Raw genomic sequence first — 22,169 nt, 5'->3', positions numbered from 1 at the left:
CTGGAAAGCTGAAAAAGAGGTTGCTCTGAGCCTCGATGCAGAAAAGGCTTTTGACCAGGTGGAATGGGCTTATATGGTCGCTGCCTTGGAAGCTTTCGGCCTGGGCAACCAGTTTATAAATTGGGTTACTCTATTATTTAAGCACCCATCATCTTCCATTCTGACCAATCAAGATGGGTCGATGCCTTTTCGTTTGCATCGAGGCACTCGTCAGGGCTGTCCTTTAAGCCCTCTTCTTTTTGCAGTTGCTATTGAGCCCCTAGCCATCGCAATTAGGAGCAGTCCATCCATTCATCCAGTCCGGCTGGGGAACGTTGACCACTATATTTCACTGTACGCGGATGACGTTGTTCTTTTCTTGTCTCAACCTGAACGTTCTGTCCCCGCATTGCTGGATTTGATCAAATCTTTTGGGGAAATTTCAGGCTATACTATTAATTGGCAAAAAAGTGAATTCATGGTTCTAGGTGCGGATCTTACTTCTCAACTCTTGAATAATCTTCCTTTTAAAAACACAGACAAGCTGAAGTATCTGGGAGTATTTTTGCCTAAAAATCCTAAATTAATATTTAAATTAAATTTTCTTGAAAAAGTGGAAAAATTGAAACAGGATATTGATAAATGGAGGACCCTTCCTATTTCTATGATGGGTCGCATAAATGCCATTAATATGGTCTCTCTTCCAAAATGTTTGTATCTTTTCCAAAATCTGCCTATTTTCTTGTCCAAACAATTCTTTAAGTTGATCGACTCGATCGTTCTGCCCTTTATCTGGGGCTATAAAACCCATAGAATAACAAAGGTTCATCTATGCAAACCAAAATCAATGGGTGGGCTTGGTTTGCCCAATTTCCAACATTACTACTGGGCAGCAAACTGCAGAGCACTTGTTTATTGGCAGAAAGTATACAAATATAATTCAACATCTGAAATTCCCCCATGGGTGGCCATTGAAAATGAGGGTGTCGAAAACGGCTCTCTTCCAGCTCTTCTCTTTTCAATTCCTAGCTCAAGTGTCAAGGTGAAAAAGTTTGCAGTTTCAAATTCTATTAAGATATTTAATCAGATTAGAAAAAGCTATGCTTTATCAAAGACTTCCATACATACCCCAGTATATCGTAACCATGCATTTCTTCCTTCTTTAATAGATGCCTCATTTGACATCTGGAGGCAGAAAGGCATTATTAGTCTTAAAGATTTATATACTGATCGACATCTGGCCTCGTTCACTCAGCTAAAGACCAAGTTTTTACTCCCCACTTCACACTTTTTTCGCTACTCACAGATTAGGAACTATCTTCAACAGAATGTACCGGAATTTGAGTCTCTGCCAGAAGAAAGTCCAATTTATAAACTTCTCTTGAGTTCACCTGACTCAAAAAAAACTGGTGTCTGGGTTTGTAAGCTTCTTTTCTGGTCAGTTGAGATGTAATACTTTATTTTTGAAAAATGCGTGGGAAAAGGAGCTGGGGTTGCAGATTGAGAACGAGGCCTGGGAGGAGAGCTTGTGTCGTATTCAGTCCTGTTCTATTAACGCCAGGCATCAACTAATCCAATTTAAGATTTTGCACAGACTTCATTATTCTAAGACTAAATTGCATAGAATTTTCCCTGCGACCTCTCCCTCATGTGATCGCTGTAAATGTGCGGAAGGCTCTCTGGCCCATTTATTCTGGGCTTGTTCAAAGATCCATAACTTCTGGCAGGAAATCTTCCAGTGGTATGGAAGTCTGTACCCGGTGACAGCTCTGTTGGGGACGTCTCCTTCACTTCTGTGCCTAAGCTCCTCTGAACGACATACAGTTGTATATGGTATCATTATTGCAAAAAAAGTTATCTTAACTTTATGGAAAACTGACACTGTACCTCAGTTTAAGATGTGGCTAAGTGAAATCACTAATGTTTTGCACATGGAAAAGATCCGGTATCCTGTTGAAGACAAGTCTGACACATTTGCGGAGATCTGGCAACCTTTTTCAGAGCATCTAACAAAACATACAGTTGTATCGATGCCTTAGTTTCAGGCCAGGGTACCACTCTTTTTGTCTTATTTTTACTTTTAATGCCAAATGTCTTTCTTTTTACGTGCAGCGTAGCGCTGACTGTATTTTATTGTATTTACTTATTTAGTTTTTGGTTTAGTTTTGTTGTGTTTGTTTTTTAATCTGTGTGTGTGTATTTGGTTGTTGTTGATTTGTTTAATGTTGACAATATTATAAAACTTGAATAAAAAAATGTATAAAAAAAAGAATTTACAATTCTGACAGTGGTGCGGTGATGCGCACGCTCGCCTCACAGCAAAAAGGTCCGAGGTTCAAATCCCAGCTGGGGCCCTGTGTGGACGTTTGCATGTTCTCCCTGTGTATGTGTGGGTTGCGTCTTGCTCCCAACGTACATCTGAAGTTAACTGATGACCCTAAATGGTCGTCTGTCTGTGTGTGTTGGTCCTGCAATTCACCTTTTATACATGAAAGATGATTTGTCTTTCAAACACACATGACGCTACAGAACTGATGTGAAACGTGGAGAAAATATGAGTTGCCTGACATTTTCCTTATGTGACACATATATGATTTATACTTGCTTTATACATTACTCTTACAATCATTTTGTATGAAGGAATGCAAAAGTGGCCACTTTCAAGAGTAAATCAGAAATGAGACTTCTACATAAAAATCATAAAGGAATTTATTTAAGTTCTTTTAAGATTTTCATGTTTCTTTTCCATATGGGAAACAAAAAGAAATGTGTCTTTAAAGACTTTCACTCAACATCCTGTTTTTATTCAACATTGTTGAGGCTTTAAATAATGTAGTTCACTTTTCAGCCTCACTAGTTTCACCAGACTGGACACTAATGGACAACAGTAACAGTAATCCAGTCACACAATGCTGCTGGATCATTGGTCAGTCGGGTTTTATTAGGATCCTTGATCCCAGGGCTGCAGAGCGTCGGTTTTGTTCCCTCTTCAGGTTCCTCTCCAACGGCTCCATCTTGTGACTGAGAGCAGCACAGACTGCCGGGTCTTCCTGTCCCACGGCATTTTGACCACTTTGGTTAATAGAGAAGAGCCTCTTTATACGATATAGCATACGATATTTATACACTGAGAATTAAATCTGGACTCACATCCTGATTCCAAACTCTTTTTATTTACTGAATAAACTGAGCAAACATTTTTCAAGACTTTCATTACATTCATTTATTAGCTGACTTATCCAAAATTCCAGTCACTATAACGTCAGAAAATACTGAACGATACAGAATATTCCCTCACAGCTCATTGTCATTCCTGAATGAGAGGAAAGAACAGCTGTGAAATGTGGCTTTTCAGTATCGCTGCTGGGGAAACAGCTTATTTCCTCTTTTTGTGTCACATGTTGAGCAGATAAGAGATAAACCTTCATTCATCTCACAGCGGAGAAATTCAGCGGTGTCAGCAGCAGATAGAGATACACACAGACTAGACAGGAAAAGTTCACTTATCAATAAACCGAAGAGTAAGAAACACTGCAAACATAATATGAACACACAAATAGTGCAAATAAATATGAACAACACAACACTTCACCCTAAATAGAGTTAAATAATGTTATATTTGATCATTTATGTTGCTCTCAACATGACCTTTGCAGAAAACTATACTTTTATAAATATCTTTCTTCTTATTTTCCCTCATCAAGCCTGTTTTCTATTAGTATTGTTTGTGTTTCACAGTAAATAAAATATTTGGAGGCTTCTGGAGTCACTTCTGGAAGCTTGGAGTTTCTAGGTTCCTCTCAGTATAATAATAATTCTAATGACGCTAATCATGCTAATGCTAACATGCTATATTTGTACACCACTTTTCAACTCATAATGTGGTCAGGTGGGCGGAGTCACAGAGTGAGCTGAACGTGGTCAGGTGGGTGTGGTCACAGATATGTGAGGGTGGAGAGGAGTGTGGCGCTGGTCCAGGTCTCTGAGGAAAGGGGGGCCCTGGCTGTGGAGGGCTCTGTGGGTCAGAAGGAAGACTCTGGGCTGGATGTGTTGGGGGACAGGGAGCCGGTGGAGGTTTTGGAGGACGGGTGGTGTGTTCACCTGAGTCAGTGAGGAGGGGTGTCAGGGTTAGGGTCGCTGAACCGGGGTTTGAGTAGGGGGCAGGGGACAGAGACCCAGACCCCAGATCAGTAGGGGGCAGGGATTCTACAGCTGAGATCCCTCGCCACAGACCAATCAGGGTAGGAGGCTTCAGACCAGGAACTGAAAGTTCCACTGTCAGGGATCCTCTGGGCGGGGAAGAATCCAAGGGTTTACAGAAATCTGCCATATTTCACAGAGTCCAACACAAGTTTTTTCAAACTCACACACCGATGCAACAATAACTTTGTTTCCTCTGATCGGTGTGATCAGGGGTCAAAACCCCCCAGCATGGATTATAATCTGACTGTACTGATGATTACTTTAAGCCAGCAGTTTCAAGCCAGACTCCCAGACTCATTGTGGCCCATTCTGACTCCTGGGATACTCTGAACCATTGCCCCTGTATAACCTGAACCATTGCCCCTGTATAACCTGAACTATGGCCCCTGTATACCCTGAACTATGGTCCCTGGATATTCTAAACTGTGATACCTGTAACCACCTAACTGTGGTCCTTGGATATACAGGACTATGGTCCCTGGATATTCTGAGCTATGGTACCTGGAACCACCTAACTGTGGTCCTTGGATATACATGACTATGGTCCCTGGAAACACTGAACTATGGTCCCTGGATATTCTAAACTGTGATACCTGGAACCACCTAACTGTGGTCCTTGGATATACAGGACTATGGTCCCTGGAAACACTGAACTATGGTCCCTGGATATTCTAAACTGTGATACCTGGAACCACCTAACTGTGGTCCTTGGATATACAGGACTATGGTACCTGGAAACACTGAACTATGCTCACTAGATACTCTGAGGTATGGTCCCTAGATTTTTTTGGACTATGGTTCCTGGATATTTTGTACTATGGTCCCTGGAAGCGCTGAACTATGGTCCCTGGATCAGATAGTGAGAAGCAGCATTGTGGCTACATGCTATTACCAGGTGGAACAGGAAGTGATACGATCTCTGTGGTGCAGGAGGACCAGTTGAGCCACGTTTGGAAGTTATTAACCATGTTGGGGTTGGTTCCAGGTGTTTTTAAGGATGGGATGAATAAGTACAACATCTACTAGTAAAGTGCTGCTGCCTCCACTACAACCACACTACTTAAAAAGTGCTGCCATTACTGAGCCCGTAATCACAGTAAGTATTAAAACTGGACACTTCTTTAACTGAAGCCTCCATTAGCGCTGGTCTGACATAGTCCTGCTAATATCAACACAGTCATCAATTATCTGTATTCGCTTTTGAAACATGTAATTCCTCAGCTGTGACTGAAATCATTTTATTAGATTAACTAATCTAAAACCTTTGCTGAGTTGATTTTTCTTTCTAACTTTCTGATCACTTGATTATACTTGGCTGTGAATATCGGAGGAAGCGTTTGATGCTCGGCGGTTCACGCTCTGAGTCATGTTTGCTTGATTTCTGAATGTCACATGACCTTTGTCTCATGACTGATGACTTGACTTCTGTGAATGCCGCAGCTTAGGTTTCGTTTCCAGACTACAGTTGACGACCTGCCAGCTTCCTGTTCACAGACAAAGTCCAGGAAACACGTCCAAATCATAAAACAGCAACTCAACCCCTCTGAGATGTTCTCTGGTCGGTGTTTCTGCGCCCGGAGGGTCGAACGCCGTTTCATTCTGTGTGAACAGCGCAGAGTTAGGGTTCTGTAAACTTCTTCACGCTCAGTGCTGCTGTGTGTGCAGAGGCCACTCCTCCCTGTGTGTGTGTGTGTGAGCCGTGGTATAAAACACACACACACAGGTTGCCGCACGCTGACTTTGTGTTGGCTGTTGTGGGAGCTGACACCATGAAGGCTGCTGTGCTCGTGTACTTTGCTCTTGCAGGTAAGAGCGCCAACGGCACATCTGGTTTGTTCGTGTGCGTCTGTGTGTGCGAGTGTGTGTTTGTCTGTCCGTCTGTGTGTGTTTAAGTGTGTATTTCTCCAGTAAGGAGGAAGAGGAGTTGGTGTCGTTTCTGTTTCAGAGCTGGCTGTGACTTCCTGGATTAGCTGGGAGTCTTTGGCTCGTCCGTCAGAACAGACGCAGTTTATACTGACGACACGCCGCTTTTCAAACTATTTGGTTTTTGGAATACGTCAGCGTCGCCACCATGGTGGGCTGGGGCATAGATCAAGCCAGAACGTTTCTAAACAAATACGTCTGAAGGTCTTCTGACATTCCAGGGCAGACAGTGGCGATGGCTGACGATAGCATGCGGCGTGTGGGTGATGTGGTCAAAGACGTCAGAGCCAGACTCAGCCTGACACTGACCCAAATCAGAGATCAATAACCGGACTCTCATTTACCATTCGACGGTCTGACCGCAGTTGAACCGGTTCAGCGTGACACCATAGCGATGTACACCGAACCGAGATGGTGACGCTGTTGACGTAGGCCGAGAAACAGGAAGTGGCATCTGGTCACCATCGATATCTGTGATCGGTCGGGTGTGAGTAGCTTGAAGACCTGATCTCACTCTCATTGATTGGTTCTGATACTGACTGAGCAGGACTGGAGAAATGAATGTGGGAAAATGTTTAACTGCAAAGCATGCTGGGAGGACGGCAGCACATGTTTTTGTTAGCGAGTATGAACATTAACATGTAAATCTCTTCGTTTCACTGCAGTGCTGTCGCTGACTGGCACCGCCGCGGCCGCCAGACCGCCGGCAACGGAGACGCCCGCAGCCCCATTCAGCCCCAACAGCCCCACCCCCACACCCAAGACCACCACCACCACCCCTGCACACAACGCCACCACCCCTGCACACAACGCCACCACCCCTGCACACAACGCCACCACCCCTGCACACAAGACCACCACCCCTGCACACAACGCCACCACCCCTGCACACAACACCACCACCCCTGCACACAACACCACCACCCCTGCACACAACACCACCACCACCCCAACAACCACACCTCGACCGGCGCCTACACCAAGCGCCAACCTGACAGTGGGGAACTACACCCTGATGAAGGGCAAGGCGGTGTGCCTGATGGCCATGATGGCGCTTCAGATCCGGGTGCAGACGCCAGAGGTACTTCAGAGCCTGCGTTTGGGTCGGGAGTGTGTGACTCAGCCTTCAGCAGCCATCAACATCTCATTTTCGGGAACTGAAAAGCTTTTCATGTGACCCTCGCATGGCGACAATGAGAGGTTGAACAGGTTTCATTATGGCGTGGCGACTTCCTGTTGAAGCAGCGTTTCTCCTCAGATTATCTGCTGGGTGGGGAAGTCCTACAGGGGGGTCAGATGTAGTCCAGAGTCTAAGTTCAGTCAGCAGTAGGTTAGCCTTTAGCACACTTATCTTTAAAAAAAACTGATCTTTTATAATGTGGCTTTCAAGCTAGTGTTGTTCTGCAGGCAGGAAGCTAGCTAACCTTCACTTGCTAGGTGTTATCTGCTGGTGGACCGATGTCCACGAATCTCCCTAAAAACACTGCAGACTCAAGTAGATAACACTGGAAAACAGTCCCTGTTCAACTTTTTTTCTTATTTTCACATATTGCAGGAAGCAGCTATGGCGTCGCTAGCATCCGCAGGCTAACCAGACCTCACATGTGCTTCTGCTGTTTTAGGCCAATGGAACCTTCATCGTTCAGCCGAACAAGACGAAGACCCAAGGAGGCTGTGGAGACACCACGGCCAACCTGACGCTGGCCTTCAAGGAGGGCTTCATCACGTTCCTCTTCAACAAGGTATCTCAGCGACGCTGTGCGTGTGTGTGTGTGTGTGTGTGTGTGTGTGTGTGGCACTGACCCAGTTTGACTCATTCGGTCTCATGATGGTCGGTTATCACCTGCTGTTTCGACAGCAGATAACTGAGACTTGATAAGAGCAGAAATCATCAGTAGCGGTCATGACTGTTTACTCGCTTTGATGACTGTAATGAAAGTTACTTTTATTCTCATTGCTGATTTGAAATCCATGCTGGCAATCAAAGTTGAGCAGCGCATGTGACTTCCCTTCCACATGATCGCTGAACAAACTTGTTTCACTGGTGTGTCAGGACACATACTTCTGTTTTGTCTTCATTAACCCTTCGCTGACCCTCAGTGCAGCTTCTCACTCTGTTTACATGGACCATAAAATCACATGGTTTGATGTGCCCTTTAAACACGTTTCTTTCTATTTCTAGATGAAAGCATGAATTCTGTCCACTGACGAGGAGTTGAGAAATCTTCCTCTCGCTCTCGAGTCCGTGTTCGACTTCAGATTTCCAGACTTTGTCCTGCTTTCCTCCTCAGAGCGTCGCGGACGACGCCGTCTACGTCAACGAGCTGCGCTTCAGGCTGTCCTACTCCTTCGTCGGCGGAGGTGAGTTCAGAACGCCCAGGTGTGTTTCCGTCACGCGGACGGGACTGGGTTATCAGAGTGTGTTGTTATGTGGGTGAGATGCAGTCCAACAGGTTTTTTGGGTTTGTTTTCTTTTCTTTTCTTCCAAACACACTGATAAGTCACATGGAAGCTTCTGGACTCCTGTCACGTGACGCAGCGCTGAATATTTCACATTGAGGAGGTCGTTCAAGTCTTCTGTTGATATTTTTTTGTTGATCAGGTAATGCAGATTACCAGGCCGACAACAGCTCGGTGCACCTGTTTTCCGCCCGGGTGGGCCACTCCTACTCCTGCAGGGCCCAGTCGCTCAGCATGGGCAAAGGACTGTACCTGGACGTGGACCAGGACCGGATGCAGGCCTTCAACCTGACCAAGGCCAACGAGTTCGGCACTCGTAAGTAGACCCACGTCCCAGAGACACCTGGAGCCGCCCGCTGGATCCAGCGCCACGCTGTGTGCACTGGGTTTTTAGCAGTCCTGCCTGTTTACCTTCAGACTCACTCCTATTTTTAGATTCAGGTCTAGATCCAGATTGTGGAGGAGCAGGTCTGGCTGGAGTCTCCCTGCCACAGCTCACTGCAAAAACTAAAAATCTTTTCCAGTTTTTCGTTTTCCTAAAGTTAAGATCGTTTTACTTTGAATTAAGTAAAAAAAAAAAAAAAAAAAAAAAAAAAGTAAAAATCTGCCAACAGAACAAGTGAAAATGAGTGATGCTCAGGGAGAAGATGCAGGCTGTCCCGGCCCTGACCTGTCCCCCTGTGTGTGCTGCAGCCGACCACTGCCCGGCCGACCAGTCGGACTACCGCGTGGCGGTGGGCGTGGGCGTGACGCTGCTGGTGCTGATCGTGGTGGTGGTGGTGGTCTACCTGCTGGGCCGCCGGCGGAGGACCGACGGCTACCAGTCCCTGTGAGCGCCACGGCGCCCCCTGGAGACACTGGGACTCTTTCTTCTTTTGTTTTTTTCTAGGGAGCTAAAGGGCCTGAGCTGCAAAGCGTCTGTTGTTTATTGTGTTTTTTTTTTGTCTCAGCTTTCTGGAGTTACTCTTCTTGCCAGTGTTTGTTTGCTCGGAGGCTGCAGGTCACGTTTCTTTTGTCGTCCTCTGAAAAGTTTCTGTAAAGTCCGACCAGCTGATACCACAAGAACAGGAAAGTCCGGTTGTGGGAATTTAGTTGTTCCCTCTTATAAAAAAAATTTGCATGGAACGAAACAAACAACCGTTACTGTCCTACTAAAACTCAGTTTTCATGCTGAAGTATGTCGGAGAGGAAGTGTTTCAAAGTCAACAGTGGCAAACCTAAACACTCAGATTAGCATGCCCGGAGATTTTAATCCACTTACATCAACTGTCTTTGGCAAATGTTTTTAAAAATGGAGATTTTGATATTTTTTATTGTAATTTTAATAAGTGTGAAAATGTTTTAGATGCACTAAAAATCCCTCAAACACAACAGAACGAATAGGATATTTAAAAAAAAAAAACATCAATTTAATTTGTCAAAGGTGAAAGTTGAGTTTGTCTTTTATCCTCCAGAAAATGAAATTAAACTAATGAAACTAAATATGTTTTTAATTCCAAACGGTCTCAGTTGAACTGTTTGCTGTAGGCGAGTTTCAGACCTCAGCGGGTCTCTTCTGGTCCAGGATCAGTTCAGTCCTGGACTCACTGTGTAAATACTGCGTAAACTGAACGACTGTCAGAATGTATTCCTGCACTTCAAGGATTTACAGCCTGAAAAGAGGCTCCACTGCTTCAAATACATCCTTTGCACCAAGAAGCATTTATACATCTTGGAGTCTGTAAATTAGCTTCAGCCTTGCTAGCTTGAGCATCCTTGATACCTGCAGGCCCATGTTGGGACATAATGCACTAAATGAAGGTCAACCTGATGCCGTCACCTCCTGGGGATTGAGCCGTTCAGCTGCACAGTTCATGCTATTATAGGAAATAATAGAAAATAAGCCGATCCTTCTCAATTCCTGGTGAGAGTTTTCTTTCCCACGTTTTACTATTTTCTTCAATTGATCATTAACTTAGAGTAAACCAAACATTGAAGTGCGGGTTGAGCCGGTGTCGGCGAGGATCTCAGGGCGGCTGCAGCTCCTGGTTTTGATGGAAGCACAGGCTGATGGGAGACGTGGGCCGGCGTCTGACCTCCTGATCGATCGATCCGGGTCTCGGCAGCGAAGCAGACTCAGGAAACCGCCGCAGGGTTTCGGTCTTGATCCGCTGAAGCCTTCTACGAATCACTCTGTTCAGTCTTTATAGTATTTAAGTTTCATTTCCAGTTGAATTATTTGAAACGATCAAACTTTTTCATGAAATTCTATTTTTTCACTGCGTCGTTACCTGATGTTGGAATCCTGTGCCAATAAATTCTGACATCCATGTTACCACAGATGTGTGTTTCATGTGTGTTATGTCTTTTTTTTTTACATATCAGGTGATATGAGAAATTATGTGGTTTCAAAACTAAAATGTAAAAAAAAACAAAACAAAACTATTATTTCTTTTAACTTCTTTATGCAAAAGGAAGTTGGTACGTTTTTCTCAGATCCAGCTACAGATATGTGGGGAATCAACGTCATGGTCAGTTTGTCTGTCAATTATCAAAAGCAGTCTAAAATGATTAAAAGCATTTGGATCGGTTAACCTGGGGTCACCGCCTGTTCAACAGGAAGTGATCTCCGATATCAGTGCATTGAGACACACTAAACTATTCATTTGGAATTTGAATTAATATTTGATTTATAAGCAAAGTTCACAGTAAAGCCTGAAGGACTTCAGAGGTCGTGACCCTGAAGATACTTCAGTGGTATTTTTAAAATCAGGTGTGATTAAAAATCATGTTAATTCACATCAGAAAGCAAAACAGATTCCATCTATTCACAGGTGTGTATGAGTGTGTGTGTGAGAGGGTGAGAGAGAGACACTATAAAAACTAAAGGAAGATAGCGGCGGCCAGAGTTAAGGGGCCAGATGCCTGAAGCAAGATGGCCGACTCGGCGCGGTGGTTGCCGTGTGGTCTGGGAGGAAGAACAGGGAAGAGAAGCAGGACGTCTGTTTCTCTAGCTGCAGCTCTGAGACGGGCCGCCGTGACAGATCTGTGCTGCAAAACACAGATTCAGAGACGCTGATGTCCAACACTCAGTATATCCTGATCAGTATCCCCCGATCACAATCATAATATGCTGCAGTAACAGAAGACACCAACATGAAGACCAAAGGAAGCTTTATTTAAAATGTGTCTGTTCTCCTCCAGCTCTCCTCCGGTGCTTTTAGAGTTTCTCCTCCATGTTCTTTCAGTCCGGCTCCTTTTCTCTGTCTTCCTCTTTTTATCGAGCCAGTCCCTCCCTCGGTCTCTCACATCCTCTTCCTCTCTCATCCATTCTCTCTCTCTCTCTCTCTCTCTCTCTCTCTCTCTGTCTCTCTCTCTCTCTCTCTCTCTCCTGATAAATAAAAACACTTGTCTTCCTCAGCTTCTCCACCTCTCTGTGTTTTCATCAGACGACTCTTCATTGTCTGAATAAACAGACGATCAATGAAAATCTAGAAACGCTCCAGAAACAGCAACGTCTCAAACAGAGACTGAGGTCAAAGGTCACGGAGAAGAGTCAAGCACCAAACATTGCTCCTATACCGCAGTATGGACCAACTTCCTGTTTTCAAAATAAAATGACTTTTATCCAAAAGCAGTTTTGATACAATATGTGGAAGCTGCTCACTAGAAGAAGAATAAAAAGGAGCTTGCAGTTTAATTTATGACCATTTAAAGATAATATCAGCCGTTATTGATTAGGAGGCATCAGGAAGTGACTTTCTCAGTCCATTCATCCATTCTTCTTCTTCTTCTTCTTCTTCTTCTTCTTCTTCTTCTTCTTCTTCTTCTTGTTTTTTCTGTCTAGTCAGCAGTATTGATGGTGGCGTTCTGTCACATTGCTCATGTCTGATGGGAAGACCTGGATCGCTGCAGGAAGTCACTCAGAGAAGAGGAAGCTCCGGAGGGTCAAACGGCCCGGTCCGATCCGCCTCTCCTGCTGGTCTGAGATCAGGAAATAACTGAAATGATCCGACCTCCACCAACAGGAGTTACTGGCCTGAAGCCATGTCTCACCACAGCCGGATCATGTGTGGAACAGAGGTGATTCAGGTTGCAGGATCTATTCCAGGTGCTTTGGTTTGCCTCATTTCACCCTCATGGACCACAATGCACCAGCAGCAGGGAGGAGGTATCATCTGTGTCAGCATTTCCCAAGCCACTTCCTGTTTTCCTCCAGAGCTGATTTTTAGCTCCTGGTTTCATTTTCTTGACTGTTTTCTTTCTTATTTAATGTTTTTCTTTCATCAGCCAAACAACTTCTGTCATTAAAGGTACACTGGAGGATCCCTAGAACCAATCAGCGTTGTTTGGGTCCAAATCGTAACTGGGCAGTCATAATGTCAATCGATGTGGGAACACGTTTGCGTGATGACATGTCATGTGGAGTCGCTCTGGCGCTCTGGTTTCAAGCCGCCATGTGCAGAGCATTGTTTAGGAAGTGACATGCAGCGGGAGCGACCAAAGCACCTCATTCAGAAGCGTCTTGCTCCTCCCGGCGCCTCCGAAGATGGCCGGCCACAAAAAAAGAACATTGTTTAGATGGCAGAGGATAGGAGAGAGGCCATAGAAAAGAAAGGCAAAACGCGTGTTTTACCTTGCTGTTCTCTGCAGACCTGCAGGGTCTCTGAGGCGGACTGAGGGGGTGGAGACTGTGTGTGTGTGTGTGTGTGTGTGTGTGTGTGTGTGTGTGTGTGTGTGTGTGTGTGTGTGTGGGGGGGGGTGGAGACTGATTGGTCGGGTGGAGACTGTTTTGGTCAGTTGCAGTGTTTCACAGGGCAGATCTCCAACTCTCTCCAGACCGTTTTTAAAAAGCGCCGCGTCTCGGTGAGACAGAACGAAGCGACGGAGGACGTGTTTTCCAGAGGACAGCAGCAGATCATGGCAGGTAAACTCACACTCAGTCCAGATGTGTGTGTGGAACGTCCTCTAGTGCAGAGTGTTTCCCAACATGCTCTCTGGGCTCGGGACACACACTCCCTGAGAGAGTGGACACACACTGGCAGTTGGAGACGCTCTCAGCTGCTCATTACCAACAGATCCATGGGTTCTTTGTCCGTCTGAGAGGAAGTCAGGACGCGCTGGAGCTGAAGAGACGGCCGTCCTGAGGGGACTGACTCCATGTGCTGCTTTCAGAGGAAGCCGTGGGTCTGGAGGAGGGGCTGTCTGCGGCCGACGGCCCTCTGGTGGCCGTCACCTTCCAGAGGAACGTCCACAGGAAGGAGAAGTACCTGGAGTCTGAGCCCAAGGCCCTGGGGGTGGGTGTATCGGTGTGTGTGTGTGAGAGTGTGTGTCCTGAGGCGTTCACTGACAGTGATGAGGTTGATCTTCTGTTTCAGATCACACAGATTGGCCTGAGTGTGTTTATGATCATCAGTACGAGTGTGTTTCTGTCGAATGGTCTGAGTCATGTGGGAGGGGACATCGTCTTCTTCATTACTTCTCTCGTGGTAAACACACACACACACACACACACACACACACACACACACACTCCTCCAGGTGTGACTGTTCCCTCCTCCAGATGAGTTGCTGACTGGCGGCGTGCTGTCTGCAGGTGCTGGTTGCTGGGAGTGTGGCCGTCGCTGCTCAGAAGCTCCACCTGCCCACAGTGAGTCCCTCCAGTCTGCTGGAGCTCCGGCCGTCAGGACAGAACGGCGAGCGCCGGGTTCAAACCGGCCTCCAGAGAGAACAGGGGATTCAACGTGTTCACAGAGAGAGGAGAGAGAGCTCCACGCTTCACACTGTCTCTGCCTCAGTTGCTCATGATGAGGGTTAAACAGCAGAGAGCATCATGGAGGACCACAGCAGGATTCTGTGGAAAAAGAGAAACAGACGGATAGGTCTGCTCTCCATGTGCTGATCAGTCACGACACCACATCACAGATTTAAACCTTCCTCTGCTCCTGGACTGAAAGTGTTTTTTCCTGGTTGGTTATGCTAATAGAGATACAGTCAGGTCGGCACCAATCCAAGTCGGTCCTGCCCAACTCGGCACCCCCCCCCCCGGGATACGGTCAAGTCGGCACTTAGTGAAGTCGGCATCTAGCCAAGTCGGCCTCACGGCGGGGGGCGTCTCAAGTGGACGAGTTGGTCGGTGCCGTGTGATGATGGTGACTGACAGGTTAGAGGTGGATAATGTACCTGGAGCTTCATGTTTGACGTTCTGTTTGAACCGAGTAGCTTAGCTACAAGAGCGCAGCTACAAGCGTGCAGCACTTAGCGGCTGTCTGGTCATGTGACCAGTCCCCAAGGCATTCTGGGAATCTTAGTGCAACGATGCCAACTGCACCGCAATGATTTGCAGTTTTTTTCGTGCCGGCTGCGCCGCTTCTCCTCACGTAGCAGGCGGGGACTGGAGGACAAACTGTGTGGTTATGGTGACTGACAGGTTAGAGGTGGATAATGTACCTGGAGCTTCATGTTTGACGTTCTGTTTGAACCGAGTAGCAAGCTACGAGCGCGCAGTGCGAGCGGCTCTCTGGTCATGTGACCAGATCATGTGACCAGGCGGCGTTCGCGGAACGCCGCTTTTGGCCGAGTTGGTAAGCAGCTTACAGTCAAGTCGGCACGGACCAACTCGGCCAGCTGAGAGCCCCCCCCCCAGCGAGGCCGACTTGGCTAGATGCCGACTTCACTGTATCCCGGGGGCGGTGCCGAGTTGGGCAGGGCTGACTTGGATTGGTGCCGACCTGACTGTAATCCTGTACTTGGCCCCTTACTCCTCTCTCTGTACACCACCTCAATTGATGCAGTGATTCGCTCCCATGGCTTCTCCTACCACTGTATGCCGACGACACTCAGCTCTTCCTCTCTTTTCCACCTGACGACATGACAGTCTCAGCTCGGATATCAGCATGTCTGGCTGATATCTCCACCTGGATGAAGGAACGCCACCTTCAGCTAAATCTGTCTAAGACTGAACTCATGGTCTGTCCAGCTTGTCCATCTGTCCAGCCTCAGATCAGTGTCCAACTTCACTCCAGCCTACTTGTGGCACAAACTCAACCAGAAACCTGGAGGTCATGATTGATGACCAGCTGACCTTTAAGGGTCACGTGGCCTCAGTGTCTCGGTCTTGTCGTTATGCCCTCTACAACATCAGGAAGACCAGACCCTTCCTGACCCAACAGGTCCTCCAGCTTCTGGTTCAGGCTCTGGTGATGCCACGCATTGACTACTGCAACTCTCTTCTGGCGGGTCTCCCTGCATGCACAGTCAAACCTCTACAGAAGATCCAGAATGCAGCAGGTCTGGTCTTCAGCCATTCCAGCAGAGCTCAGGTCCTCCCCTGTTCATCTCCCTTCATTGGCTTCCAGTTGCAGCCAGAATCAAATTCAAAACTCTCCTCCTATCATGTGACCAGGCGGCGTTCGTGGAATGCCGCTTTTGGCCGAGTTGGTAAGCAGCTTACAGTCAAGTCGGCACCGACCAACTCGGTCACTTGAGAGCCCCCCCCCCCCCTCCCACCCCGCGAGGCCGACTTGGCTAGGTGCCGACTTCACTAGGTGCCGACTTCTTCAGTGGTTTTGTCTGAAATGTCTCTCCGTCTCCCTTCTCAGCTCAGGGCCTGTCTCGGGATGCAGATTTTAGCCTCCGTCGTCTCTGTGTTCAACGTCATCTTCACAGTGGCGAGAATGGAAGACAGGCCGCACTACTACTGGCACAGCTACTACTACAACAACACGGCGGAGTACAGGGAAACCGTCCACCAAGTCGAAGTGAGTCAGGACAGCGTCACATGAGCTGAAAAGATTAAATCACTGCTTTTTTCATGGCGCCCCTCCATCCTCTGTGATCAGGATGAGTGTGATGCTGTTAAAGCAGAAGTGATGTTTCATTAGCTTGGATCTTGGTTGCCTCCTCCAGAACACACACTCGCACTTCTTCGCCGGAGCCATCCTGATGGAGGCGACCCTGGTGGCCATCTCCGTCACGCTGGCCGCTTACTGCTGCAAGGTGGTCAACTGCTGCGGCTCCGGGCCCAAGATGGTCAGTACAGCGTCCAGACGGCCTCCGTCTGAACCGCCGGCTCAGACAGAAACTTTCAGAGTGTTGATCAGAACTTTCTATGGGAAGAAATGAATTTAAGTTCTGAGATTTTAGAGGAAAGTGGATGAGAAACTAGTAGAACTGAGCAAAGACGAGACACTTGTGCTCTTTTAAAGTGAACAAAGATAATGAATGTGTTGGTGGCTGGCAGCACATGGCTTAAATTAGTCATTACTTTGTTTTATTTATTTCTTCATGTTTTTGTCCTTTCAGCCTGTGATCACGGTACAAACTCCAGCGGTCCAACAATGATGACAGACCAGAAGACGAGGGACGTCCATCCGTCCATCCGACCTAATTTTCAAATCCAATGAAACTTCAGATCTAGGGAGACCTTAAAATGGGAGGACAGGTGTCCCCTGAAGACGGTGTCCTCTCTTCAGAGGGACAGGTCATCAGGACAGATGTGTATTTAATGTGTGTTATGTCTTTTATCATTATTATTATTATTAACCAGGTGATCTGGGAAATTCTGTGGTTTCAAAAACTAAAATGTGAAATAAAAACTGAATTTTTTTACTTCTTATGCAGAAGGAGGTTGATGCTGTTTTCTCAGATCCAGCTACAGATATGTGGGGAATCGACTTGATGGTCAGTTTGGCAATAACTCTCAATTATCAAAAGCAGTCATAAATGATGAAAAGCATTTGGATCAGTTAACCTGGGGTCACCGCCTGTTCAACAGGAAGTGATCTCCGATATCAGCGTCTTCAGATACACTAAACTATTCATTTGGAATTTGGATTAATATTTGATTTACTAGCAAAGTTAACAGAGCCTGAAGGACTTCAGAGGTCATGACCCTGTAGACATTCCATTCATATTTGTGAAATCAGGTGTGATTAAAAAATCATGTTAATTCACATCAGAAAGCAAAACACATTCTATCTATTCACAGGTGTGTGTGTGAGAGGGTGAGACAGAGAGAGACTATAAAGACCAAAGGAAGATGGCAGTGGCCAGAGAAGTGGGTTAACTGGCCAGATGCCCGAAGCAAGATGGCCGACTCGGCGCGGTGGTTGCCGTGTGGTCTGGGAGGAAGAACAGGGAAGAGAAGCAGGACGCCTGTTTTTCTAGCTGCAGCTCTGAGACGGGCCGCCGTGACAGATCTGTGCTGCAAAACACAGATTCAGAGACGCTGATGTCCAACACTCAATATTCCCTGATCAATATCCCCTGATCAGTATCCCCCAATCAGTATCTCCCACTAATCAGTATCCCCCGATCACAATCATAATATGCTGCAGTAACAGAAGACACCAACATGAAGACCAAAGGAAGCTTTTATTTAAAATGTGTCTGTTCTCCTCCAGCTCTCCTCCGGTGTTTTTAGAGTTTCTCCTCCATGTTCTTTCAGTCCGGCTCCTTTCCTCTGTCTTCCTCTTTTTATCGAGCCAGTCCCTCCCTCGGTCTCTCACATCCTCTTCCTCTTTCATCCATTCTCTCTCTCTCTCTCTCTCTCTCTCTCTCTCTCTGTCTCTCTCTGTCTCTCTCTCTCTCCTGGTAAATAAAAACACTTGTCTTCCTCAGCTTCTCCACCTCTCTATGTTTTCATCAGACGACTCTTCATTGTCTGAATAAACAGACGATCAGTGAAAATCTAGAAACGCTCCAGAAACAGAAACGTCTCAAACAGAGACTGAGGTCAAAGGTCACGGAGAAGAGTCAAGCACCAAACATTGCTCCTATACCGCAGTATGGACTGTTACGACCCCTTTGGTCTGTGTGTTCCCTTCTGCTCTCCTCTCGGCTCTCAGTGCTCGTCCCTGAGTGGACCACCAGAGGTCTCCAGCTCCGCCCCTCGATCCTGCCATTGGTGCCTCACCACACCAATTAGGAGCCAGCAGGGATAAAATGCCGGGAGCTGCATGCAGACTGGGGCAGACACCTGATAGGAATCACTTGTTAGCGCTGTGTGTGTGGAGAGTTGCTGTGCCACACTCAGTTAATTTAGTGTTTTGGGTTTCTTGGGTCTTCAGTTGTTTTTGTTTTGACAGCACCTTTTGCCCGCCTGGTTTGTGCCGTTTTTCTTTAAGTACACAAATAAATGTTTTGTTTCGTTATCCATGTTGCGTCCCTTTTCCCTACGAGCCGGGTCGTAACATAGTGGGGGCTCATCCGGGAAGCACAATTGCTGTTAAAGGCATTTTCCCGGTGCGCAAAAGAAACGGGCACTATCTGTGAAATTAAAATTTAAAAAAATGGCTTCGTTTGATCTTGCTGCATTTTTGCATAATCCTTCTCATGAGTACCTCCTGAGATGCCGAAAAGATGACTTAATGAAAATTGCAGATCATTTTGGCTTTTCTTATTCAAAGCACATTCTAAAGAAAGACTTAATGGCATTGATGGTGGACAAACTGGTGGAGCAGCTGGTTATCACGCCGTCAGTATCCTCAGAGCTGCTGGAGCTTCCTTTCGGCACCCTTGGTGACGAGGGCGGCCACGATCTGGAAAGTACTCCTTCTGAGGAGGAGCAAGGAAAGCTGAGTGACCTGCCCAAGACCGAGCATGTTCCCTCTACGCCCAGGAGTGAGGAGTCACTGCGGGGAGCGCGGTTGAAACTCCAGCTCGCCCGTCTCAAAATGGAGGCGGAGGAGAAGGCTCGGGAGCGGGAGGCACGGATGAAACTCGAGATAAAGCGGCTGGGAATTGAGGCTGACACGGCAGCGAGGATCCGTCAGCTGGAGCTGACGCGGTCTGGGCCCACGGCGCCAGGTGGCGGTGACGCCACAGGAGGATCCACTTCCTCTTCTCCCACCTTTGATGTGAGTAAGCACATTGCTTTAGTGCCACAGTTTCGAGAATCAGAAGTCGATGCATATTTTTCAGCATTCGAACGCATCGCTACTGCGCTGCGCTGGCCAGATGATGTTTGGTCATTGCTGCTGCAGTGCAAAATTTATGGCAAGGCTCAAGATGCAGTTGCTGCTCTCAAAGTAGAGGACAGCTTAAATTACGAGAAAGTCAAAACTGCCATTCTGCGTGCGTATGAATTGGTTCCAGAAGCATACAGGCAAAAATTCAGAAATCATAAGAAAGCCCCAGGCCAGTCTTACGTGGATTTCGCGAGGGAAAAGGGAACCTTGTTCAATAAATGGTGTGACTCTTGTAAAGTTAATGATTATGAATCTCTGCGGGAGATGCTATTAGTAGAGGAGTTTAAAAGGTGTCTGCCCGATTATATTGTGGTGTATTTGAATGAACAAAAGGTTACCTCTCTGTCTGCTGCAGCTGTGTTGGCTGATGAATATGTACTTGCGCACAAAACTGTACTCTGTGCTCAACCTGGTGTACCTGTGGTGGAAACCACTGTATCTACTCAGCCTAAGAAGTCATTCAGAGCTCAGAAAGACAGAGTGTTTCTATTGCCACAGACCTGGTCATGTCATCGCCAACTGTCTCACTTTGAAAAGGAAGTCACAGAATCAACAGGACACTTCAAAACCTATAGGGTTGATTAGAAAAGCACAGAAAACGCCGAGAGTCAGTGACTCACTTGATAAGTGTTTCAAACCCTTCACTTTCAGTGGTTTTGTGTCACTGGCAGGAGATTCTGCAGATCTGCGTCCAGTGCGGATCCTTCGTGACACGGCTTGTTCTCAGTCTGTGATCCTGTCCTCAGTTCTGCCGTTCTGTGCCCAGTCCTCATGTGGTTATGATTCCCTGCTCCGTGGTGTGGAAATGGGTTATGCCCTTCGCCCTGTACATCGTGTGCACGTCCAGTCTGATCTTGTGACAGGTTACTTTCCAGTTGCCCTCTGCCCTGAGCTACCCATAGAGGGAGTTGACTTCCTTATGGGGAATGATATTGCGGGAGGGAAAGTGGTTCCTTCCTTGGAGGTGTTGCCCTCACCTCAGCGTGGTGAGGCATCAGCGGGTCGAGATAAAACAGGTCGGTACCCTGCATGTGTGGTAACTCGGGCTCAGGCACGTAAGAGAAAATTGAAGGAAAATGTGGTTACTGATGTGGATTTGGCTGATTCATTTATGTCTGTTTCTCCTGAGCATGCTGACATGGGAACGGGTAACTCTCAGTGCCACCCGACATCTGGGCAGGCTGAGACGGACGTGTACAAGGGTGACATTTCCCAATTCCCAGTGGACCGTGCTCATCTGTGTGTCATACAGAAGGCTGACCCGACATTGGAAGCATGTTTTTCAAAGGTGGTGAGTGACAGCAATGCAAATACTGAAAGAGTTTCCTTCTACATTGATGATGGTTTGTTGATGCGCAGGTGGTCCCCCTCTGTAGCCGCCGACAAGAGCTGGAGCCTGGTATCCCAAGTTGTAGTTCCTGCTGTTTGTCGACAACATGTGTTATCGGTAGCACATGAAAGTGAGTGGTCGGGACATTTGGGCATCACAAAAACGTATCAACGCGTGTTGAAACATTTTTTCTGGCCAGGACTTAAAAAGGACGTCCCCAACTTTTGCCGCAGCTGCCACGTGTGCCAAATAGCTAGAAAGCCAAATCAAGTTGTCCCTCCAGCACCGTTGCAGCCTATCCCAGTGATCGAGGATCCATTTGACCGTGTGATCGTAGACTGTGTTGGCCCTTTGCCAAGAACAAAGAGTGGTAATCAGTACTTATTGACCATCATGTGTGCTGCCACTCGCTTTCCTGAAGCTGTGCCACTCCGTAAAATCACAGCAGCATCAGTGACAAAAGCATTAACAAAGTTCTTTGCTGTTTTTGGGCTTCCACACACAGTTCAAACTGATCAGGGTGCAAATTTTCTATCAAAACTCTTCAAGCAGGTCATGCACACCCTTAACATCCGACACTGTGTTTCGAGTGCTTACCACCCAGAATCACAGGGGGCTCTCGAGCGCTGGCATCAGACCCTCAAGTCCATGCTCCGGAAGTATTGCTTGGAAAGGCACAAAAATTGGGATGAAGGGGTCCCATTCGTGTTGTTTGCTGCTCGTGAAGCTGTGCAGGAATCTTTGGGGTTCAGTCCAGCTCAACTGGTGTTTGGTCACACCCCGCGAGGTCCAGTTAAGGCATTTCAGGAGAAGTTCCTAGACTTCAAACCGACTCCTGGGAAAAATCTGTTGAACTACGTTAGTGAGTTCCGTGAATGGCTGCATAGCACAAACGCTATTGCCAGACAATGCCTTGCGTCATCACAGTCGGACATGTAGCGAAAGTTTGATCGTGGTGCTGTTCATCGTCAGTTTCAGGTTGGAGACAAAGTGCTGGTTTTGTTAACTGTGCTCGGTTCGTCATTTTCTGCGAAATTTTCTGGTCCATATGAGATATGTGATCGTGTTAGTGACACGGATTATGTGCTATACACTCCAGAAAGACGTCGTAAGACTCGTGTATGTCATGTAAACATGCTAAAGGGCTATGTCACTCGTGAAACCACTGCTTCAGGCCAAGCGTTGGTCATACAGGCATGCAATGAAAAAGACGAGTTAGACCGCCAATCTACAGCTCCTCCAACAGCACGACTAGCAAACTCTGAGATGTTGCGAGTTTTACCGTCTACCTTGACACATCTAGCTTCCGAACAGAGAGATGCACT

General features: G+C 46.9%; 2 protein-coding genes across 2 annotated transcripts; both read left to right on the top strand.

The window, feature by feature from the left end:
* The first annotated feature begins 5,830 nt into the window (after positions 1 to 5,830).
* cd68 (CD68 molecule) lies at positions 5,831 to 10,884 on the top strand. Its single transcript, XM_030088167.1, has 6 exons — positions 5,831 to 5,988; positions 6,771 to 7,186; positions 7,728 to 7,847; positions 8,397 to 8,466; positions 8,708 to 8,881; positions 9,259 to 10,884. The coding sequence occupies exons 1-6, from the start codon at positions 5,952 to 5,954 to the stop codon at positions 9,396 to 9,398; spliced, it is 957 nt and encodes a 318-aa protein (XP_029944027.1). The 5' UTR covers positions 5,831 to 5,951; the 3' UTR covers positions 9,399 to 10,884.
* Positions 10,885 to 13,328: 2,444 nt separating this feature from the next.
* LOC115386184 (uncharacterized) lies at positions 13,329 to 17,355 on the top strand. Its single transcript, XM_030088407.1, has 7 exons — positions 13,329 to 13,471; positions 13,720 to 13,841; positions 13,923 to 14,033; positions 14,141 to 14,194; positions 16,146 to 16,304; positions 16,453 to 16,575; positions 16,849 to 17,355. Exons 1-7 carry the CDS (start codon positions 13,465 to 13,467, stop codon positions 16,885 to 16,887), a joined length of 615 nt encoding a protein of 204 aa, XP_029944267.1. The 5' UTR covers positions 13,329 to 13,464; the 3' UTR covers positions 16,888 to 17,355.
* Positions 17,356 to 22,169: the final 4,814 nt, after the last annotated feature.

The sequence above is a fragment of the Salarias fasciatus genome, chromosome 3 (assembly GCF_902148845.1).
Source record: "Salarias fasciatus chromosome 3, fSalaFa1.1, whole genome shotgun sequence".
Taxonomy (NCBI): Eukaryota; Metazoa; Chordata; class Actinopteri; order Blenniiformes; family Blenniidae; genus Salarias; species Salarias fasciatus.
This window is presented reverse-complemented; position numbering and strand designations above follow the sequence as displayed.

Excerpts from the sequence above, each read along its gene's own strand:
- cd68 (XM_030088167.1), top strand. The coding sequence starts at position 5,952 with ATGAAGGCTGCTGTGCTCGTGTACTTTGCTCTTGCAG. Across the intron at positions 7,187-7,727 it reads TCCGGGTGCAGACGCCAGAG|GCCAATGGAACCTTCATCGT; the intron begins GTACTTCAGAGC and ends CTGCTGTTTTAG. Across the intron at positions 7,848-8,396 it reads TCACGTTCCTCTTCAACAAG|AGCGTCGCGGACGACGCCGT; the intron begins GTATCTCAGCGA and ends TTTCCTCCTCAG.
- LOC115386184 (XM_030088407.1), top strand. Across the intron at positions 13,842-13,922 it reads CTGAGCCCAAGGCCCTGGGG|ATCACACAGATTGGCCTGAG; the intron begins GTGGGTGTATCG and ends CTTCTGTTTCAG. Across the intron at positions 14,034-14,140 it reads TCTTCATTACTTCTCTCGTG|GTGCTGGTTGCTGGGAGTGT; the intron begins GTAAACACACAC and ends TGCTGTCTGCAG.